Source organism: Panthera onca, chromosome A1 (assembly GCF_046562875.1).
Source record: "Panthera onca isolate mPanOnc1 chromosome A1, mPanOnc1 haplotype 2, whole genome shotgun sequence".
In the NCBI taxonomy this organism is placed as follows: domain Eukaryota; kingdom Metazoa; phylum Chordata; class Mammalia; order Carnivora; family Felidae; genus Panthera; species Panthera onca.
Window position 1 is genome coordinate 158986879 of NC_138339.1, and position 15931 is coordinate 159002809.

Here is a 15931-nt window from a genome sequence, read left to right on the forward strand (position 1 = left end):
ATAGCAGCAGACCTTCTGCCAATGGCCTCTGTCTCCAGGTGGCATCAGGAGGTGCCACCCAGTGCCACCATCATAGGGGGTCCTGGTGCACTGGCTTTGCCATTGTGAAAGGCTGGCACCACCCTGCTGAAATCCAGGGGCCCCAGGAGGCAGGGGTGTCCTGTGGCCCCTCTGGGCTGAGGGCTCCTGCCCACACTTCTGGGGGGGTCTGCCCTGCCCGGTGCAGCCCGTGCCAGCCCAGGATATCTGGCTAGAGGTTGGGGGGCCCGTGCCCAGGGAGCAGCGGGCTGGCCCTCTCAGTCCTGGAGATGCCCGCGGGCTGGGGGTTTCCCAGAAGGGGCTTTGCCTCGCACACCCCACTGGGGGTGGGCAGGGGCAGGGAAGTGAGCCCCCAGATCGGGGGCCTTACGGTGAGTCTCTCTCTCTCTCAAGCCCGTCCGGCCACCCGGGAGAGGGGGTGAGGAGTATGGGGGCTCCTGGCCAGTGCACTGCACGTGAGACGTGGGAGATACACCTGCCGCATCCCCCCAGCCCAAGGAGGCTCAGCCCGTGGCAGTCCAGCCACGCGGTGGGCGCAGGCCACGTGCCAGGGCCCTCGGGGGTGTGGGGGGGGTGTCACAGAGACAGGGAGAGACAGAGACAGGGACAGAGAGACAGCAGGAGACAGAGACAGGGATGGAGACACTGCCCCATATACCACAGCGCCCACCACACCTGACATTCTGCATGTGGTGAGTGACCTCCGACACCCTTGCTCACTGGGACAGAAGCCTCAGGCTGTCTGCTTTTTGCTGCAGGGGTGTGTGGCACACGGTGGGTGCTTAACCCCTCACAGAATGCGGCAGTGATGTCCCAAAAGTCTTCTGCTCTGGCTGGTCATCCACAGGGTGGCCGGTGTGACATGCAGAGCCTGGCCCTTGGGGACAGGGGGTGCCCTGGGCCTGTCTCGCCGGCCTCTTTGTGTGTGGTGTTGTCTCTGGGTGTGTTCAGCATGTGGGGGAGACCAGGTCCTGGGTGAGCCCCTCCCATCTCTGGCACCCGGTGCTGGGGGTAACGTGGGAGCCTGTGGGTGCATAGGCCGTGTTAGCCCTTAGGGGCTGTCCCGATGTCACTGGGTGCCCATGCCATGGCAGCTCTACCGGGCAGGGGTGGTGTCTCCCCCTGACAGCCAGAGAAGCCCGAGTGTGCCAGCCCATCCTCCTCTTTCCTCTCCAGGAAATGGGGCCAGCCAGCTCCTGTGCTCCGGGCGCGGGGCTCCTGGCAGCTCCTGGATTCTGCACACAGGAAACTCCCCTCAGCACCTGCAGCCCGAGCTGTGGGGAGGACGCCAGAGGCTTGCACACCGGCTTTACTGCCCATGACACAGCGGGGCCCTCCCAGGGCCCTCATCTTATGTGCTCCAGACCATCCTGGTCACCAGCACCGAGGCCCCTGTTTCAAAGACAAGGAGCCATGGCACAGGGTGGGAGGTGGCTTGGCCAGGAGTAGGAGGCGGGCCGCACTCGCCCACTGGTGGGTCTCCTTAGGTGCACAGCCGTCCGCTTGCTGAGACCCCGGCTGGCGGCCGGCTGGGCTGCCAGTGAACCTCTTGTGCAAAGGCCCAGATGGTGAGCACGTCCGGCTCCAGGGGCAGTCTCTTTGGCCAGACCATCTCTGTCCAAGGATGCCGTTTAAGGAACGGGCATGTCCCAGGACACTTGGACAAAACCAGGTGGCCTGGGTTCACTCTACACTAAATACGGCTTGATCCCTCAGCCCAGCAAGTCCGGCGCCAAATGCACCCGTGTGGAGCACCGTTGGCGTTCCAGGCTTGGGGCAACCAGTCTGCCCCCTCCACCTGCGGATGTGTCTGGTGGGGGGCAGGGCCCTTACCCGCCTTGCCGTGTTTAGGGGGGCCCCACTTCTGTGTCATCTCCCTCCCCCACCAGATGGCTTGTTTCTCCCTCCTCCATGGCCTGTGTGGCTTTAGGCCGAGCGGGCCCCACGATCACCTGAGGGACCTGATAAAAATGTCATTCACTGGGTCCTTTCCCGGTCCCACTGATGCGGCAGGACTGAGGAAGCTGGTGGCTCTCAGGCAGGGCTTCCCTGGGACCCTCGTTGAGGACCGTTGTTGACTGGGACCTTGGCAGGAAGAGGATGCCTGGTTCTGTAGGGTTTGGGGAACCACAGCCTCCAAAACCCGCCCACATGCTCTTGGTTTTGGAAAACAGCCTCGGTGGAGGAAGGCCCATCTCCGGGGTGCTGTGAGTGTGAGAGAAATTGTGGCTCCAGGACAAGCAGGGCCTCAACAGGGTGAGGACGGGCGCTCCAGGGTGGCAGGAGGGCGCTCCAGAGGTGTGCTCATAGGTGGGCCAGTGGCAAACGCTGTATGGAGGGTGACAGCCTCACATTTTATGGTCAAAGCTACGTACACAGAAAGATCTGGAAGGATAGTCCCCAGGATGAATGGATGATGTTTCCCGTGTACGTGAAATGAGGGCAACATGCTTGTGTAAGGAGACAGGAATGGAACGTAAAGATGTGAGCACGCAAGTGTGAGCACGCCAATGTGTGGACACAGGTGTGTGTGCCGATGTGAGCATGCAAGTGTGAGCACGCCGATGTGTGGATGCAAGTGTGTGCATGCCGATGTGTAGGCACCAATGTATGCATGCCGACGTGTACACGCACCACCACAACGGCGGTCAGGGGAGCATGGTCCCCTGGGAAACAGTGCATCCCCTCCCTGGCAGGCACATCGGTGCTCCCAGGCACATCCTGCTCAGCCTGTTTTGCACCCTCTTCCCCCACTCCAGAAGTGCAGGATGTTTCTGGAACAGAGCAGGGACGAGTGGCAGCTTTATTAGGGTGGCCCTGCACTGAGGCTAGGGCAGCGGGGCCCGGAGGAGGCCTCCCGAGGTTGGGCTCTGGCTCATGAGCCTGCGCAGCCACTCGATGTACTGGGAGACCCTGGTGTACACCCCGAAGTGACCTTCAGCCGCACAGCCCTCCCCCCAGCTGACAATCCCCGTCAGGTACCAGGTGCCCTGGAACTTGGTGGCGTGCGGGCCCCCGCTGTCCCCCTTGCAGGCATCCTTGCTCCCGTCCAGGTAGCCGGCACAGAACATGTTCTCGGTGATTGCTGGAGAGCCCGCCTTCCTGTGTGACTGCTCCTGGCAGTCCTGGGTCATCACCCGGGGCACATCGATGGCCATGAGCTCAAGGGCCGTGATGCCCCTGTCCAGCAGCTGGCCCCAGCCACTGACGGTGGAGAAGCGGATAAAGGCCAGCGTCCTCTCGGAGAAGGCCTTCTCGGGCAGACACAGGGGCACGACGTGGTTGGTGAAGGCCACGGGCGTCCGCAGGCGCAGCAGGGCGATGTCATGGTTCGTCTTGCGGGGGATGTACTTGTCGGGGATGATGATCTGGGCGACGTGCCGCTCCTGCTCCTCGCCCTCCTCCTTGCGGAGGTCGTGCTCGCCTGTGGGGGACCGGCACCGCTCATACCCCGCCCCTCAGCCTGCTTCTGGGGCAGAAGGGGCCCTGTGTTCCGTCCCAGGCTGGCCGGAGCGGCAACCCCAGGCAGCCACCGCAGGGCTCCGCGTGGAGTGTGAATCAGGGTGAATCTGGGTGAATCTGGGGGTGCTGAGGGCACGTGAGGAGCGGTGGTGGATCCCCCAGTTCTTCCCAGATCCTCCCTGGGGGCGCTCGGCGTCCCATCACCCACCAGGCAACCCTGGGGATCTTGGCCCAAGTGAGAAGGGAGTAGAGCAGAGCATCACCTCCGTGACTTTCCGTGGGTGGAGAGGCCGGGGGGCCGTGGCCACAGTGGGACCCTGCGGCACCGGGGTCCGCCCGGACATTGCCCACTTCTCTGTTTGGAGGCACTCGTCTCGTGGCAGGTCTTGCTCACAAGCCACGCTCAGCAGGTGGAGGAGCCACAAAACTCACCCAGCACCACCGTCAGGTTCTCCCAGTTCCTGATTCTGTCGAAGCAGTGGGCTGCAGAGACCACCCAGGCAGCGTCGAGCAAGGCGCCCCCACACATCAGCACGCCGTCCAGCTTCAGTGCAGCCTGGCCGGGCACAGCAGAGTTCGCGTCACCCCTCCATGGGGAGCGCCTTTCCCGTGCACCCAGGGCCCTCGTGGCCCGTCTCCCCAGCCAGCTAAGGCAACAGGGGGCTTGTGGGTACTGGCCCGACCACAGGGCGTGGGTGCCAGTTCCCCTGCGCATCCCTGGCACCACCAGCAGGAGCTGGCAAGACTGGTCCACAAAGACGGGTCAAGTGGGGTGGGGGGGAAGAGGGCATGTGCTGCGGCACCGGGCACAATTCTTGGTGCACAGCGGGCCCCATAAATGCTTCCTTTTCTTCTCCCTAAAAGCAAGGAGGGTGCTGAGCAGGTCCTGAGTGCAGCTTGGGTGCAGGCCTTTTCCCTGCAGTGGTTTTCCCACCGCAGGCAGGCGGAAGGAGCTGATGTTGGCTCTGCAGCTGCAGCCACGAGAGGAGGCCTGGGGTAGTGGTTTGGCCGGATTGGAGCCTGAATCTCAGTGGACCTCAGTTTCCCCACCTCTCTCCTGGGGTTGAGGACCTGGGGCCGCATGCATGCTGCAGCCCCTCCCCCTGCACAGAGCCCTCCCAGGTGCTGTCTGCTGTAAACAACAGAGACCCACCCGTGCGGTCCCTCCGCCGCACACACTGCCAGTTCTGGGCACTCTGGCGAACACACCAGTCCCGCTAGGACATGTCTAGCTTACGTTATCCTCGGAACACCAAAACCCCGGGTCCTGCCAGCTGAGGAGTGGGCCTGGGACCGCACAGGTGCCACGCAGGCCCCGACCGCCTGCTCCCACCTGTGGCAGGTGGGATGGGGCAGGGCCGGGCCGGTGGGAGGGGCCACCGGCTCAGCCAAAAATGCCGCTTCTGGTCTGCACGCGGCCAAATGGCAGCAAAGCTGGAAGACTGGGGCTGCCCCGACCCGGAGTCAGGCCCAGGGGGACTGGTGAGCCACCATCATCCCTTCCAAGGCTCTTGTGTGGTAACAACTCTGAACAGTCCAACTCGGGTGTCCACGTGCAGGGCCCGGAGGACCACTGGGTCCGGCTCTGAAACCCGAGTGCACGCGTGCTGCTCTTGTGAGAGGTGGATTTTGGCCCAGTGGGTCTGGGGGCCTGAGGCTCTGCATTTCCAACAGGGACCAGGCTCACAGGCTGCCCCACACACCTGAGCACGTGCAGGGACAGCCTGCCCTGCCTCCATTTCCAGGGGCAGATAGTGGCGGGTTCAAATCCTGCCTTTGCCATCTGCCGCCGGTGGCCTGGACTCCCCCATCTGTGGAGGGGAGAGAGGCAGCAGCCCCGAGGAGGAGACGGGAAGAGATGGGAGGGGAGAGCCAGAAGGCAGGTGCTGCTGGAGGTGCTGACACCCGGACTGACGGACGGAGGTGAGCGCGCAGGCGTGGGCTTCGGAGCAAATTGGAAGGAGACGAGGGGCCGGGGTCCCGCAGCCGACCTCCCGCTTTCCCTCCAGGGGCCCTGGAGCCTCACCTGCCAGGGACACTCTCCTTTGGGGCACACCTTGCCACCCACAATTCGGCCTTGGGGGTCGCGGCCATTTCTCTTTTCCAGAACAGGCATTCTTCCACACGGATACTCCACTGTGGGAAACAGGTCGTCAGGCCGTGGGGTCCGTGCTGGAGGGACAGCTGCTGAGGGACGGGCTCCACGGCCTGCAGGCACGCCCTTGGCAGGGCAGGCCCACCCCTGTGGGAGCTGCTTCTGCAGGGACAGAGGGCCTCCCTGTTGAAACTGGGTTCTGCCAGTCGCCCCAGGGGAGCGACGTGCTGCCTGAGGAGGTGGACACTTGTCTAAAGGCTGACCAGACCTTGGGCCACAGCACTTTCACCTGGCTCCTCTCGTTTCCGCAGTAAAGTCCCCGGGCCCGGAGACACCGCTTAGAGGTGGGGGCTGAGCTTCAGGCTCAGCCTGAAGTGAAGCGGGGCCCACTTCACTCTGGACAGACAGGCCTGGGCACCTGAGCTGCTGGGACTGTGTTAGTTCGAGACCGGGTTGGGGAAAATTTACATTTTCCTCAAAGTGCTCTCCTTTTAAAAAAAGACGTGGCATCCAGACTGTGCCACAGTCAGCGCAGACCCCACGTGTGGCCATGGGGTGCCCCACAGGACAGCGGTGGGGCAGGCAGGGCCTCCCTTGGCTCCTCTGGACCTGCCTTGGACAGGCAGGTGGACCAGCCACTCTGGAGCGGCTCCTGCTGTGGCCTGTTCTCGAGTGGGCTAGGCGTGGTCAGCGTGTAGCAGGTGTTCAGTGAGTGGTACTCACCCTTGTCATCTGTCAGCCATACAGGAATGGGTGGCTGCTCGTTGGGCACAAAACAGAGCACAGCCCCCAGAGCTGGCCCTGAGGACCGTTACCTGTGGGAGCGCAGGACACCCCGTCGTCTTGGAGCGCGTACCCCTCGTGGCACCGGCAGGAGCGCCTGGTCTCTGCATGGTCGCTGCAGTACTGCTCACAGCCTCCGTTCTCGTTCATACAGATCAGCTGGTCCTTCTTGTCTGAGGACAGGAAGGGGACAGACTGAGAGGGGCCTGTGCTAGTCAGGGAGAGCCAGCCCTCATTCTGCATGAAAACGGTGCTTAGCTGTTGGCTGCAGAGACAGCCAGGTCCCAGCCTGCTCTGGATCGATCCGGAAGGGTGACCTGGGGTTGTGTGCGGTCTCACGTCTGAGCAGCTTAGCCAGTTGGGACATAGGGCTGACACATGGGGCCTCTGTGCTCCCCTCCCAGCAGCCGGTGGGAGCCGGGGAGGGCCTGGGGACAGTAAAAGTGTTCACCGCAATTGGATACCTGCTGGCAAGAGGCCAGGCAGATGAGATGGTTCCATAGCCAGGACTTGGTGCCCCAGTGAACTGGCGGGGGCTGACCACTGGCTCGGACAGATGGAGATAAGGAACATTCACCCTCTCTGAAGGGCAGTGCTAGGATGTGGGAGATGGGGTTAGCTCTCTGTGCCAATTGAGGGCCCCCAGCAGGAAGGCCTGGCCTGGAAGTGAAGTCACACCAGGGCTCCTGAGCACCATGGTCCTGGAGGATTCGCACCAGGGCTCCTGAGCATCAAAGCTCCTGGGGGATTCACACCAGGGCTCCTGAGCATCAGAGGTCCTGGGGGATTCACACCAGGGTTCCTGAGTATAAAGGGCTGGGCAAGGACATTGAGGCTTTATAGCCCCAGATAACTGGCAAGAAGCCTCTTCCTTAGTCTTTCCTTTACTCTCCCTGGTTTGCTTAGAGCAGAAGGTGGCTGTGGCCCACAAGAGCTCCTTGAGTATCAGAGTGTACACATGTGGCAAAAGATTGAAGTTACCCAAAGAGAGATTTGCCTTTGCCCTCAGCTCCTGGGAGGTGACCGCCACACCCTCGCTGATCAAGTTGGACACTTTTAATTTAATTCCATCTGTCTGATAAGAATGTTGTTTCCTTGGGGGCCTTTGGCCACACTGGATGGTGTAACAATGTGATTCATGGTGGGGTATCACCTCGACCTCTGGAGGGGCTGGAGACTAAGGCCAGCCACGTGGGAGGTCAGCCATGTGTACGTGACTGAGCCCCAAGAAGACCCCTGTACGTGGAGGCTCAGTGTGATACTCCCTAAGTCTCGTCACACCTTGTTCTTGGAGAAAGGAAGACTGTCTGTAAGACCCCACTGCTTGAGGACACCTGGAAGCTCACACTGGTCTCCGTGCTGACTTTAATCTGTAGCCTTCCACCGTAACTTTGAGTATGTTGGCCTTCAGAGAGTGCTATGGGTCCTCCCAGCCAATTACTGACCCTGAGACGGCCCAAGGAACCCCTCAACCTCGCAGTATTTTAACATTAGAATGGTGAAAAAATAGTTCACACTTTTGTAATAGCAAGTAGGGAAGATGAAGTTTACTCACTGTCTCAGTGGGATGCTGGGCAGTGATAACGTGCCCTCCCCGGGGCCCCATCCAGGTGTATCCGAATTCCCCAGCACTGGGAGCCCAAGGGGTTTGTATTTTCCAGAAGCAGACAAGGGGCGATCAAGAATTAGCACCCGAGGGTCTCAGATCCAAGCGTCTCACGGTCACCGAGCCCATTTCCCACCTGGCCTGGGGCCCAGCCCCCGCCTGGCCCGGCCATGCCCATCAGCCTTGTGGGGGCTCTGCCCGCAAACTGTGGGGTCCTCACTTGTCTCACAGTTCCGGCCCTCAAAATTTTCGAGGCAGAAGCAGATGTAGGACTGGAGCTGGTCCTCACAGGAACCCCCGTTCTGGCACGGATTCGAGGCACATTGGTCCCCATCTGTGAAGCGACCTAGGGTCAGAGCACTGAGGGGGAGGCCGGTGGGCAGGGGCGACCCAGGGTCAGGGAGCTGAGGGGGAGGCTGGCCAGGGGCGAAATGGGCCGTTTACCTACTCACCGTTGTAAGAAACCCAGAACTGCTTCTGAGGGGACAAAGAGGAAGCCACATGAGACACACATTGACAAATATCTGTGTTCCCCACAGAATGAACGGGGGACTTGGGGTGAAGTGAGGTGGTCCGGGGGCTTCTGGCCTGGTGCCCTTTGTGGTGGGCTCCGGAAGCCAGACTTTTCCTCTGGAGAAGAGGTGAGTTCACCCAGGGCGAGGGGGTGTTTCCTAATCCCGCCTCTCCACCCCAGATGGCCAAGGCCACCAGAGGTCACAAATTTCCCTGTCCCGATTCAGAATTCCAGAGTTTCTGCCCCACTTCTGCCACCTCCAAGATGTGACCCTGGGACAAGACACGTGCTCTCTGAGCCTCCGTTTCCTTCTCTGGTGATGGGGGACCATCCACACAGGGCGACAGGAGGAAAAGGTGCTAATGGATGCAAAGGCTCCAATAATCGGATTCCTGAGGAATGTTCTGGGCAAGCAAACTGAAACTCACAGGATCACTCTAAGAATAAAATAAGACAACTGTGGGAAATGCCTTGAAAACCCAAGTGGGGCACAAATGCAGGAAATGTCCATCCTAATGAGGATGTACCTGGAAAAGGTCATGTGAGCCTCTACCTCAAATAGTCCTACTTCCTGTTTGGTGTGAGGTGTCCTGTGAGCGTGAGGCATGTGTCCTGTGAGAATGAGGCAGGTGTCCTTTGAACACAAAGTGTGTGTCCTGTGAGTGTGAGCTGAGTGTCCTGTGAGTGTGAGGCGAGTGTTCTGTGTGAGGTGAGTGTCCTGTGAGCGTGAGACGATCCTTGAGGAGAAGTGTGGGTTTGTCCCCTCATAGCCACACCCTGAGTGGAGCAGGACAGCGTGGACACTCGCCTTTCCCAGCGTGCAAACAGCCGTGGGGCGGCTCTCTGCAGCGGCCCCGACACGTTTGCTCTCTGAAGCCGCCGTGGAGGTGTCCGCCCGCGCCTGCGGCGGCTGCTGGGAGAGGCCCAGGCCAGCGTCCCCGCCGTCTGCTCCATCAGCAGCCCCTGCACGGAGCTCGGGCCGCTTTGGGGACGGGGGTCGGGGGCGGGCACCGTCCATGGGAAGGCAGGGCACCCCCGGGGCCTGCTTTTCAAAGCGCGTTTTCCGGCTGGAAATGAGGGCCCCACGCAGAGAGGCGCCGTCCATGGGCGCTGCAGGGACCCCGAGAGCCGTTCTTGTAGGAACGTGACCCCGACACGGTGCGCGGGGCCCTCGACCGCCGAGTAGGGAGACCGACCGACGCCGGGCAGCGCGGAGGGCGCCCCCTGGGGGCGGACTCACCGTCCTCTCGGCGTTCTGGAAGATCTCCCCGGCCTCCTCAAAGGAGCACCGCTCCTCCCCGCACTCCCGCTCCAGGGAGCCGGACCTCAGCTCCTCCAGGAACGAGTTGGCGCGCCGGTGCCTGCGCAGGACGCCGTGGGCCTCCTCCTGGGTGAGGAAGACTGAGGGACCGTCCGTGAGCCCTTGGCCACTGGCCACGCCCAGACGGCGCCGACGCACGGAACCTTCGCGTCCCTCCGAGTATGGCAATGGGAAACACGGCGGCTGTGGGGGGTCGCTCCGGGCCCGGCCGCCTCACTTGTAGGATTTATCCCAAGGACGTCCTCAGAGGCGGCCACTCGAACCCGGCCACAAGGACAGCCTGGAGACAGCAGGCAGAGCCACTGCGTGAAGGTGTCCTCGTTCGCGTGAAGTACACGCTTAAGAAGATACAATATTAAGTGAAACTAGAAGATGATAGGATAATCTATACTGTGTAATCCCTTTTGTAAATAAGATGTACCTATGCACATACATATGCTTATGTAGCTGTGGGAGGAGCCTACATAGAAAATGAACTCTCGGGATTAAAAATTACTCTGTTGCAAAGCGTCCAGTCAACTTCCATAATCAGAAGGCCACGGGCTGTGTCCCTGCACCAGGACGTTCACCAAAAGTGCTAGGATAAAGGTGCCGCAGGGGCCTGGGGAGGGGGGGCGGGTGACTGAGAGAGGTGAGCAGCAGGGGAGGATGGGGCAGCAGGAGGGGGAGGGGCAGCTCCCGGGGCGCCCAGGTGGAGGGAGACCCCATGTGTTCTTCACAGTGACAGTGTCTCGCGTCTGTATTCCTGCGGAGCCCCTGGTCTGGAGGGAGAGGTCGAGGGAACCCTCAAACGGAGGGGCGGGCGGAGACCTGCCTGGGTGACCCTCAGGGGGCAGCAGATGTGAACCAAAGCTCTCGGGGGACCAGTTACCTCTGGTGGTTACCAGGGGAATCTGGCCACCTCCGCGTCTTCCCGCCCTCCCACCCCGCTGTCTTTCCCAGGAGCCTGCGCTGTCCCCTGGGCTCCTGCAGGAATCTGGCCGGCGCCCATGCCATCGCAGGCTGGCTGCTTGGGGGGGAGGGGGGGCAGTGTCTGCTGTCTCCACCACGGCCACCCCGCGGTAGTGACATGTCACAAGGAGGACAGCTTATAGTGTCCCGCTGTCCTCCTAGCTAGGCCCGTTGGCACAGTAGTGGCAGGGAGGGTAGCTGCAGTCACAGAAATGTGTAGTCCAGGGTCCCCACCCTGTCCCTGGCTCTGGCCAACCAAGAACGGGAGGGGACATACCCCTTCGCACTCGAGCCCTGACTCTGCGTGCAGATCACATGGGAGCCGCCAGCAAGCACCCCGGGGGGACAGGAATGCCCACCAGAAAGGTGGCCACCAACCTCCCGCAGCCCCTCACACAGCGTTTACAGGGGACCCTACACCTTGACATACCTGCGGCCAGAGATGCCTGCAGGCCGAGCAGAGAGCAGAGGAGGGCCAGCCCGCGGGACCCAGACACCATGGCGAGGCCTGTGTCACACGGTCTGTTGACATTCCAGGCGTGCTGGGAAGGTGGGCAAAGTCCCGGCCTCCAAGCTGGGACAGAGGGCGGGGAGGGAGGCCTGGCCTCCCAAACCCAGGGGCGGGGCATGCGGGGGACGCCGGGGACAGGAAGACGCTGTCTGTACCCACCGCACAGCTGTGACCGCGAAGTAGGGGTTCCCTCTCGGAAGCGTCTGTGTCGGGATGTGTACCTGGCGCGTGCGCCTCAAATGCGGTTGAGAATCTGAAGCCCTGGGGACTTAGGGCCGCAGTTGGGAAACAGATCCAAGCCGGTGGTAGGTGTGCCTGCAGAGTAACTCTGGGGACAGGAGAGTGGATCTTCGGTGTGGGTGGAGACCCACACAGGGCCTCATTGCCCTGGCGCACCTGCCCCAAGCTGAACCCCCTGCTCTGTGTCCCTCCGGGCCCTCTTGGGCCCAGGCCACAAGCCGCGGTGACCAACCGTCTTGGTTGCCCAGCTTCTGTGCTGACCTGGACCATCCTGGGCCCTCGGACATCGTCAGTCACCCCAACAAGGCTCACGTGGGCGTCCAGCCTCCAGTGGGGTCTGGCCTCGACCCTCTGAAACATCCTTTCTGCAAATGGTGGAGACTGGGGACGCCCGCTCTGCTCCTCTCCCGTGCGTGGGAGCCACACGGCCCAGCTGTTGCAGGCAGGGTCCCAGCTCCACTCCCCAAGTGGGAGAGTCAGTCTCTGCAGAGAACATGTTTTGTTGATCACCTCAGGTGTTACTAATGGTTACGATTGCTGGCTGCTTGGGAGTCTGTTGTTGGTGGGGGAGGGACCCCCCCGGGGAGGGACCCCCCCGTTTTCCGCCGCACCTTCTGGGGATTCTCTGGATGGCCTGGCAGTCCTGGCTCTGTTTCCTCCCAGCTTGGGGAGAAGCGTTTCAGCCGTGAGCCTCTGCCCCTAAATCTGGCGAACATCTTGCCCGAGCAGGTGGAGGTGCTGTTGGTCCCGTGTCGGTCCACATGCAGCACCCGTGAGCCTTGCTCTCAAAGGCTGCAGGGGAGCCGCCCTTGAGCTCAGCACTTTTCTGACTCCTGGTGGTCCCATGACAGGGCTGCACACAAGGGGCTTACTGTACCGGAAATCTATCCTGTGCCGGCTCTGGAGGCCACAGGCCCTTGGGCATGGTGTCTGTGCAGGACCTTGCCGTCTCTGGAGGCTCCGGGGGAGGGCCTGCCTGCCCCTTCCCACTGGGGAGTTCTGGGGGCCTCTGTGCCCCACCTGCAGTCGGCCTGGGTGTGTGTCCTGATCTAACTCTCCTTACAGAGACACTACCCGTGGGTCAGGGCCCCCACTCCAGTGTGACTCATCATAACCAATTCTACCGGCAAGGGTACTGCTTCTGAGCAAGACTGCATCCTGGGGACACCGTCAGCAGGTGCCTATGCTTCCCCTTGAGCGGGGCCGCAGCTGGGCTGTTCTCAGAGCAGCGCGAGGAGTGTCTGGCCGTGGACTCAGTGGGCGACTGGCCAGGAAGCATGGGGAAGGGACGCTCCTCCTCCGACAACCCAAAGCTGCGGGGAAATGGGATTCCCATGGGTGAGCTGCCAAGCAGCCTGGATTTGGGACATGTGCTGGACTGAAGCCTTTGAGTCCCAGGGTCCTCTGGGGAGGTGGGGGACAGCACAGGCCAGTGGGGTCATGGCTGAGGCACCGCTTCCCCACTGACTCTTCCAAGTGGCTTTTTCTTCATGAAAGACCACCAAGCATGGTGCCAAGCAGTCCTACCCCAGACCCCGGGCCAGGAGGGGCGAGGAGAGGAGGACAGGGTGGCTGAGTGCAGAGGGCCAGGCTGCGTAGCCCCGTGTGAACAGCGGCCCCCTCCCCGACCCTCCGCTGATGGCCACACCTTCCGCTTGGACTGGGGGACAGGCGCTCCAGTGGCCGACCCCAACAGTGTACCTGTCTCTGGGGCACAGCCCTCAGGTCTGTGGGAGGGCTCCTGGGAGGTCAGGGTTTGTTAGTCTCTGTTCTTGTCTTTTCTTCCAGCCCTTACGTGATCTTGTTTGATGGTGTCTTTCAGGAATTATGTGATGCATCCGATTTGATCCCCTCCTGGCAGGTCAGCTCCCGGCTGCTCTTCCGGATTCCTGCTTCTGCCCGTCACACTTCCCTCCCCACCACATCCCTTCCGCCACCAGACCCCAATGTCCCAGCACTGAGAGTCTACATTTCTTTTGTTACCTTCACAGTGTTGACACAATACGCTTACTTTATTTCCATCATTTTCTGACGAAGGGAAGCATAGGGGACACAGTCTGGGTCCTGCTCGCCACCTGCCTCCCCTGTAACAGTGCTTGCAGTGCTGCGTGTAGCTGAGCGCGATAAGCAGAATTCTGGGCTTTTTACAGATGAAGGCAGACAGCAAGAGGGGCTGATATTTATTCAAACTCCATCCATACAATAAAGAACTCTGATTTTTTAAATTTCATTTACATCAGCAATAAAAAAAAAGACCCCAAACCAAATAAAAAGCAATGACTGAAACACGAGGTTTTAAAGTGCCTTTGTGAGGAAGAGATTACAATGGTGGGGGGGTGTTGGGCGAGGCGGCTGGGGTGGTCTCTGCACAGTCAGCGCACTGAGTAAATCGGGGGGCATCGAGGAAAGCTGCTGAGTCTTGCATGGCTGTTTTCTCTAACACACCGCAGGGGCGGCCAGGGTGGGGGCTCGTGTGTGGCCGGGAGCAGGCTGCGGTGGGCGCGGGACTCAGGGAGGGCAGTAAAGTGACGGTTTCCAGCATCGCGGAGGCCGCGTGCGTCCCTAACATGGGACACCAATGCACACACATCCACGTAAGCACACGTAGAAAGAGATCCGCCCCCACCAGATACACAAAGTGTCTCCGGAGAACAGAGCTTGTTTCAGAAACACAAAAAGGTAAACCAGAAGAGTTTTCTTTCCAGTTCTGCCTCGATTTCAGTGATGAGCTCTGCAACCTTTACGTTTCTGAGTTCAGGGGGACTTGCCCGAGCCTGGGAGGCAGCAGCGGAGGCCGGCACAGGTGCCAGGGCTGGAGCTTTCACTGAGCCCTGTGTGGGCACCGGTTCAGGTGGTACCCCGTGGAAACTGCATCTTTATGTATTCTTTAAAAACGATAAAAAATCCTAATTCAGTGAAGCTAGTTAAAAAAATCAAGTTCCCCATTTTTGTAGAAAAGAAACTAAATATTTTAAATTATAGTTTAAATTTTCTTTTGAAAATTAACCTACACAGATAAAGGACTCTCCTTGGTTTCTACTACTCCTGTTTGTAGAAACATTGCTGGATTTTATCGAGGGATGCGTTTTCAACCGCCGGTGACCAGGCCGGCCTTGGAGAGGGCTTTGGTCCCAAGAGAGAGCTCTCAAATCTCCAGCAGTATAAACAACGCACTGCAGTGTAAACCCCAGTAACAGAAAATAGTTTTGTATCAAATACAGTATTAAATTGTCATTTCATGTAAACACAGTGATTCTTGGTAAAGATTAGCGGCCAAAGTACCACAAAAAATGGCCATGGAATTAATCCCTGCTTTCTTGTAAAAATCAAAAAGTCCTCCACCAAGCTGTTGGGTCAGTAGGTTGGCCACTTCTTTGGGAAGCGGTCCCTCCCACAACGTGCTGATCCCTGCAGGAAGCACCAGCCCAGATGCGGCAGGAACTGAAGCCGAGTGGCCGGGACGGGCTCCCCACTGCGGCCCGGTGGAGGCGGACGACAGCCCCCTGGCACCTGCCACATGTTTGCTCCGCTGCCCCACAGCCCTCCATCCATCCTGGTTCTGCGGGGAAGCTCGGTGTGCCGCCATCTTCCCGTGGAGCTGACTTCTGCGCCTTCGTCAGGGGGGTCCTGGCGTGAAGGCTGGAGGACAGAATCTTCCAGAACCTTTCCTCTGCATGCCCCTGTGTCTGCACCGCCAAGTCTCGTGGGCAGCGGGCGGCTCCTCTTCCGGGTCTTGCCAGGGTCCTCCTTTCCCAGGGTCTTAGAGCACCGTCCCTCACCAAACTAAGCAAGCCCAAGCAAAGGAACACTTAGAGGTCCGCAGGCTGCCATCCTGCGCGGCCCGGCGCTACCCCTGCAGGTCTGAGAGGGGGGCCCCGCAGCTCTCGCTGCAGCTGGACGAGGCGCTCAGCAGGGCGGAGCCTGCACTGGACTCTGCGGGAAAACCAGGCGAGAACGGCTACGGCTTCGCGTCTGCACGCCAGAGCTCGAGGCCGCGGACCCCGCGGGCTCGAGTCGCAGCCAGCACGGCACGGGGGTCTTACCTGAGCTGCTCAGGCACTGAGCCGAGCCCGACGTGCCGAGGAGCGTGGAGAGGCTGCTGGCCGGCACCCAGCTCTCCTTGCTGGAGGTCAGGTTCCTGACATACCTGGAAGGGGCGGGGGCGGGTCAGGGGCTCCAGCCGCGGGCCTGCCCCAGGGTCTTGGGCCTGAGCCCACCACCGGCGACGTCTTACCAGAGGCCCTCGTCACCCTCCTGGACCACCTCCACCACGTCTCCGCTTCTCACGGCAAGCGCTTCAGGGCTTTCCTTCTCATCGCCCAGCACAACTGTGTACTTCCCTGGAACCTGGTGGCCCAGGACACAGTGCATCAAATGGCACAGTCTGCCCTATCCACACACCTCCCCCC

The 15931-nt window shown here is 60.7% G+C and overlaps 2 protein-coding genes across 15 annotated transcripts in view; both read right to left on the reverse strand.

The window, feature by feature from the left end:
• Positions 1–2823: 2823 nt before the first annotated feature.
• Positions 2824–11334, reverse strand: F7 (coagulation factor VII). Its single transcript, XM_060636654.3, has 8 exons — positions 11202–11334; positions 9740–9900; positions 8438–8462; positions 8206–8319; positions 6412–6552; positions 5528–5637; positions 3934–4057; positions 2824–3463 (listed from the first exon to the last, which is right to left on the reverse strand). Exons 1-8 carry the CDS (start codon positions 11269–11271, stop codon positions 2868–2870), a joined length of 1341 nt encoding a protein of 446 aa, XP_060492637.1. The 5' UTR covers positions 11272–11334; the 3' UTR covers positions 2824–2867.
• Positions 11335–13799: 2465 nt separating this feature from the next.
• Positions 13800–15931, reverse strand: part of MCF2L (MCF.2 cell line derived transforming sequence like) — a 133621-nt gene continuing 131489 nt past the window's right edge. For 13 of the 14 annotated variants that reach the window (XM_078452857.2, XM_060636640.3, XM_078452860.2 and 10 more), the window contains 3 exons: positions 15757–15869; positions 15566–15669; positions 13800–15455 (listed from right to left, as the gene is read on the reverse strand). In XM_078452857.2, the coding sequence (XP_078308983.2) occupies positions 15370–15455; positions 15566–15669; positions 15757–15869 (303 nt within the window). In that variant the 3' untranslated portion in view covers positions 13800–15369. The remainder of the gene's footprint in view (positions 15456–15565; positions 15670–15756; positions 15870–15931) is intronic. The other variant, XM_060636645.3, reaches the window with a different exon arrangement.